Raw genomic sequence first — 6502 nt, 5'->3', positions numbered from 1 at the left:
GGAGTTCACCATGTGCTAAGTCTCCTCGTCTGCCAGCTAGGATTAACAATTGTACCGGACACACAGGGTTGTGAGAAGGAAGTGAAGTGGCCCAGTGCCAGGCATGCAGTCAGCCCTCAATAACTATTAGCTATTATTGTTACAGCTTGCTTTAAGAGGTACCCATAAAATGTCAGAATTCCATCTGTGGTGCATTATTATCTATGTTGTTTTGGGTGTACACCTCTAGGGTAGCTTAATTTTATTCTTACTTTTTTCTTCTTTTCATTTGCCTTTATGATTCTTAGCTTCCTATGAGGGAGCAGTATGCTCATAAATCATCCCTTACCTGTGGAGAGTATATGCTTAGATTCTGGAATGGGTTTAAGGCGATTAAGATGTCTCCAACGTATGTGTAAATCAGCAAATCTGCATAACGTTTCTGCAACTGATGAATAATTGTATCCTAAGAAGGGATAGCGTGGAGAGTAAACGTTATTTCCAATCGAAAGAGAGATCCTAATAAAAGGACAACCAATTTATGCTTATAAGGATATTTCCCTAAAAGACGAACATAGTCTGTTTACATCATACAGTTACACAGTTACCCTAGTGATTCTAAATCATTAAATGATTCCAATATCACCTTTAAAGAAGAGAAAATAGGAATATACTGAAGGAATTAGGCCTACTTAGAATTTGCTAAAACATTTTGAGGTATCCAATACAGTTTTTATTTGTATTATGAAAAAAACCTTCTCAACTAATCAATATGTTGTATTTAGAATTGTATACCAACATATAATAGGCTATTCCTATTGACAAAGCACAGGAAAAAAAAAGGTAACTTCATTTCTCAAAGCATTACATGTAAAATCTAGGTGGTGGTTCAGGCATTGAAACTGAAAGTCCCCAGAGTTAGATGTAGTATAAACAGACCCAGCGCAATTAACAGCTCTATTAAACATGCATATTTTGAATGGGGATTATCACAGTTTTCAAATGTAGAATTCAAGCTGTATTAACTCCACTATTTCCCTAAATGAAGCGCCTCTTTATGAAGAACAACTGTATTAACTTAAGAGTTAATTATAATTTTTTATTACACAGGAAACAATTTCAGCTGATAAAAATCCATCTTTTAGGCCTATGATATAAAAATCTTGACTGGAAAAATCCAAATTCTCTTTATCCCTCTAGGAACTGTAAATGAACATAAGATAGGACCATAGGTGGAGAGACTGAAGGCTCCCTGAGCTTCACCCCACGGCTACACAAACAATTACATTTTCAAATGACCTTAGGAGAACATGGTCTGCAAGAGAAAGGTCAGAGTGTTCACATGAAACAAATTTCATCCATGAGATTTGTCTACTGGATATTTGGTACCTCATCCAGAACCTCTAGATTGACCAAATCATCCTCAAGGCAGTATTTTTCAGCATCCTCCACACGGTAGGGTCTTCTGGTATGCATCCTCTCATGCCTACAAATGTATCAAGAGAATATTTCCATTAAGACAGCAAATAATGCAGCAGAAGGGGGGCAACAAGAATGGCTCCTTCACAATCTTCTCACACGACATGTTCAGAGACTTGAGAGACAGGGATAGGGAGAGCAAGTGTACTCCAGGCGCCTGTAGGAAATTATAGCCATTCCCTTAACATCCAGTATCTCAGTTTTCTTCATCTATAAAAGAATCACTTGTGATTGATCTACATAGCTCACAGGTGGCTGGGACAGCACATATAGGAGGGGATGCAAGAAATACAAGAAGATGGAAAAAATGTACCAAGTACTGTTCTTACATCCTTGTCAAAATTTGGAATCAATAATTTGCATAACTCCATACATTACTCGTAATACCATAAACTAAACAAAATCACCTGTAAAATGTCCTCCTGTGTATTCTAAATTTCCCAGCAGAGAAGCCACCACTGCTTGGTTCTTCCTTGTCACTTAAAAAAAGAAAACTCTTGGCTCGGTGCCTGTAGCTCAAGCGGCTAAGGCGCTAGCCACATACACCAGAGCCACATACACCACAGCCCAGGCCTGCCAAACAACAACGATAAGTACAACCAAAAACTAGCCAGGCATTGTGGTGGGCTCCTGAAGTTCCAGCTACTTGGGAGGCTGAGACAAGAGAATTGCTTAAGCCCAGGAGTTGGAGGTTGCTGTGAGCTATGATGCCATAGAACTCTACCCAGGGCCACAGCTTGAGGCTCCGTCTCAAAAAACAAAACAAAACAAACAAAAAAAGTCTTGCCCAGGCTAGAGTGCATTGCAACTCACTGCAGCTTCACAAACTCTTGGGCTCTAGTGATCCTCCTGCTTTAGCCTTGCAAGAAACTGAGACTACAGTCATCCACCACCACACCCAGCTAATCTATTCTTTTGTAGAGATGGGGTCTTGCTATATTGCTCAGGCTGATCTCTAGGCTCCTGACCTCACATAATTCTCCAATCTCAGCTTCCCAGAGTGCTGGGATTATAGGCATGAGCCAGCATGCCTGGCTCTCATCACTTTTTATGTCCACCATCATCACAGCTTACAAGGATGTCACCCATTAGTATTAGCCCACCCAGCCAGGTCCCAGAAGTTGGCTTTTGACTGAAAGTTCAGCTGTAAATACCATGCAGAAGTCATGGGATCTTGCTACATGCGTTTTACACGTAGCAAGATCCTTTGTAGGGACAAAGGAAGAAGCAAACATATAGTTCTGTATCCTGAATCTTAAGGTTATTACAATAGAAGTAGGCAAATAAAACAGCAACTTTTTTTCCTCTCTCTAGCCTATTAAATTAAATCTTACTTTCCAATCCCATCAACAATAGATTTGAAAAGGGATTTTTGAAGCATACTACATAGTCATCTCGAGTGCTAGAACCAGTTTTGCTGCTAATTCACATAAAGTTTGAAATAGAAGAAACTTAATTTCATTTAATAAAATCAAATTTATAACGTAAACATTTATTATTATTAAAGAGAACACTTTTTTCATCTGTGTTTTTACATATTGGTGAGCTCAAAGAGAAATCAATTGGTTTGTAACATCTATTTTTTTAAATTCAGAGCTGCTACCTACTTCTAGCTGGCCACTTGGCTACATAAAATAGCAAGAGAATGCACATTTCTGACAAAATCTCCTTCACATAAAACCTAAGAATCATTTTCCTTGAAGCTCATCGCAAAAATACTGCAAGGCATTTTTATGAAGTAATTAAATTCTCATATTAAATTCAGTTAGTTTATCTCCTAAATTCTTTAAATGGTATGAGATAAGCTAAGTCAGAGCTTATTCTACTTATCACTTGACAAAGAAAATCAGGATTTCAAAAATGATCCACAGATCTGGTTCTCGTTAAGACGAAATAAGCATTCTCGACTCTTATTCGCCACTGAGCGTAACTAAATACCCTGCACAGAATGCATGGGGCAGGTATCTCAGGACTCAGAAGTAAACAGAATCTGGCAGATGGGGGAAGGCAATCAGAATTCAAAATACCACTGAACCAATGATGAGTTTTCCAGGGCTTTTCTCCTCCCATAACTCCTGACCTGGCCTTACAGGCAGCCTGAACTACACACAGGGAGGTCAAGCTTCGTGTTGGGTGACGTTTTTTATAGCCATTTAAAAATGGAAACACTGACAAGACCTCACTTAGGGTCTCACAAAGAGATATACTCTAGTAGAAGTTGTGATTTTACAGGTGAACGTAACAGAATACATTATAAGTATCAAAAATGTTCTGAGCCCGCAACATAGCGTCTGTAGGCTCCACTGATCTAGCTGTCTGTCTCATAGATTTAGGTTCCCAGAATCAGGCAGGTGCTGTCTGTAAATCTGAGCTTGATTTTTATCAAAATCGTCCCCACTATAATTAACAACTTTTAAATGATTTTACGTGCTGTTATTTGCAATGTGTGACCTCCTCCCCTGCTTGCAATCGATCACATTCTTTAGAGTTATTTGTCCCCCAAATTGAGGTAAGCAATCTAGAAGTTAACATCCGTGCAAGGTAGTTGCATGCTGATAAAGACCTTTTTCCCAACCAGAAAAAAAAAAAAAATCTGCAACCTTTTCTTGGTCGTCCCCAACGAGTATTCTTCGGAAACTGCTGCCTGCTTTATTTTTCTCCTTTGGCTATGTCTAAGTTTAAAGGGTCCACTGGAGAGAATAAATATTATTTATTTCAATTTTAATCTCTTTTAAAAATATATCCTAGATTTTACATACATTTATGAAAACGTTATATTGCCTTATGTTTCTCTATTTTTTGAGATTAATGAAAATAAATTTTGTTTAAACATTTTTCAGTTTCATTGAGTCAAACAATGTATTGTCACCAGTAAATACACACTTAAAATTTCCTTCAAATTCACCTGCTCCATCTAGTGCCTTACTTGAGAACAGCATCTATTATTAATTTTTGCTGAAGAATTCCTTGTTTAACGTGAAAATGACAGAACTTCAACTAAAAGTTACTTGGATTAAGTATCAAAGCTTAGAAGAATGGAGAGAAAGATAAATGAACAAACAGCAAAAGCATTCTATGAAATCAAAAGTATATAGTGAAGTATTATCATTTTAATGGCTCAGAAGACATTTTCAAATTCCAGCAAGTCTATATTGCCTTTTGTTAGATTTGCTACTTGTCTTTGTGAGGCTCTAAGTATGCTGGCTGCCAAGTTTGGATTCTCAGATGAACGGAATTTAAAGGCTGGAACTTGGAGGGGAAGCTCTGACGTGAACTGGTTCTTGGAGTTTGAGTTTGGTGTGGTAGTTGATGGGAAAGATTTAGACCCTAGGGTTGGCCATAGTTTTTAGGGATCAGGTGAAGGGGAAACTGGTATCTGAATCCATGACCCAAGTAAGGTGAAAATGAAGGCAAGACTGAAACATCAAGTGCAAGGAAGTGGGCAGCGAGTAAGAAAAGGATGCGAGGCTGGTGCAGTGGCTCACGCCTTACCCAGCACTTTGGGAGGCCCAGGCAGGTGGATGGTCTGTGCTCAGGAAGTCAAGACCAGACTGAGCAAGAGTGAGAGCCCCATCTCTACTACAGTAGAAAAACTAGCCAGATGTTGTAGTAGGTGCCTGTCATCCCAGCTACTCAGGAGGCTGAGGCAAGAGGATCACTTGAGCCCAAAAGTATGAGGTTGCTGTGAGCTATAATGCCACACAGAACTCTACCCAGGGTGACAGAGTAAGACTCTGTCTCAAAAAAAAAAAAAAAAAGAGGAAGAAGAAGAAGAAAAGAAAAGAAAAGAAAGCAATTTGAAGAGTAGGTGAGAGGCTAGGAGGTCCCCTAAGACAACAGTGGGCACAGATGAGGTAGAGGGTGAGGATTTCTATGGAATGTCTTTGGCCCATCCAGTGAGTGGGAAAGGAGCTTTAGAGGGCACCAAACAGGTTCCGATACCAGAGGAATTGTTGTCATGAAAAAAATTCCTAAAGTGTTGCTGCTTTCACTGTAGTTTAATCTCTATGCCTACATCATGGTTAAAACCATTTTTGTGAATGCTCTTCAATATCCCATCACTGGGCCTGCCAAGTTCTTTATTTGGTGGCTAGTCCTATGAACGACTTGGCAAATATGTATTTTACCCAAAAGGGAAACCTTTTCCAGTCTACCAACTAATTACTCCTGTGTTAATGGAGACTTCCATGCAGGTAGGGACAAACGGGGGTGCAGGAACTTCACACTGGTGTGTCAGGATGTGTCTTCTCTTCACTCCCCAACTATGATGAAGAATAAAGCAATACCGAGACACGGTGGCTTACATCTGTAATCCTAGCACTCTGGGAGGCCGAGGTGGGTTGATTGCCTGAGCTCATGAGTTTGAGACCAGCCTGAGCAAGAGCGAGACTCCATCTCTAAAAATAGTCAGGCACTGTGGCAGGTGTCTATAGTCCCAGCTACTCAGGAGGCTGAGAATCCTTTGAACCCAAGAGTTTGAAGTTGCTGTGAGCTGTGAACACTACAGCACTCTATGGGGGGCAATAAAGACCCTGTCTCAAAAAAAAGAAAAGAACAAAGCAATAGAAGAAGTTGTTCTAAATCATAACTCAAGGGTGGACAGGAAACAAACTCTTTTAGCCTAATAATACAAGCAATATGCTAGTGAGAGGTTGATCTCTGCCCTGAGAAATGCCTGCTGGCCTCTTAGGCAGTCACCCTGTAGCAGGACCATTGTTAAGGTCTCCTCTGCCTCAGCAACTCCATACCTGGGATCAGGGCCCTCCCCTCTATCTTGGAGTGGAATTGGAAGGAGTGGAGAATGACTGACACTCCCTCCAGATTCCAAAAAATAAAAGAAAGTAAAATTTGTTGGAGGTGGAGGGAAAAAAGCAAATAGGGAATGAGAGAATAGGTCCAGGCTCCAAGATGGTGGTCCTCAAGAGTCTAAGACAAAGGCTTCTATGGCCGTGGACCTAATGCTATAGTCAATGGACTCCATATAATAAGGAGAACATTACTGAAAACTGAGGGTAGAGTAAATTACTATAGCACTACACCAAAG

The 6502-nt window shown here is 40.0% G+C and overlaps 1 protein-coding gene across 1 annotated transcript in view; it reads right to left on the bottom strand.

Moving 5' to 3' along the window:
• The window catches only part of MYO3B (myosin IIIB), a 429342-nt gene that overhangs the window by 236171 nt on the left and 186669 nt on the right, over nucleotides 1-6502 (bottom strand). The window contains exons 8-9 of the mRNA XM_012812078.1: nucleotides 1369-1465; nucleotides 329-445 (exon numbers count right to left, since the gene is read on the bottom strand). Coding sequence (XP_012667532.1) covers nucleotides 329-445; nucleotides 1369-1465 — 214 coding nt within the window. The remainder of the gene's footprint in view (nucleotides 1-328; nucleotides 446-1368; nucleotides 1466-6502) is intronic.

The sequence above is a fragment of the Otolemur garnettii genome, unplaced genomic scaffold (assembly GCF_000181295.1).
Source record: "Otolemur garnettii isolate 467f Iridium unplaced genomic scaffold, OtoGar3 scaffold00187, whole genome shotgun sequence".
Taxonomy (NCBI): domain Eukaryota; kingdom Metazoa; phylum Chordata; class Mammalia; order Primates; family Galagidae; genus Otolemur; species Otolemur garnettii.
Note: the sequence above shows the minus strand (reverse complement) of the source record. Positions and strands in the feature narration are given on the sequence as shown.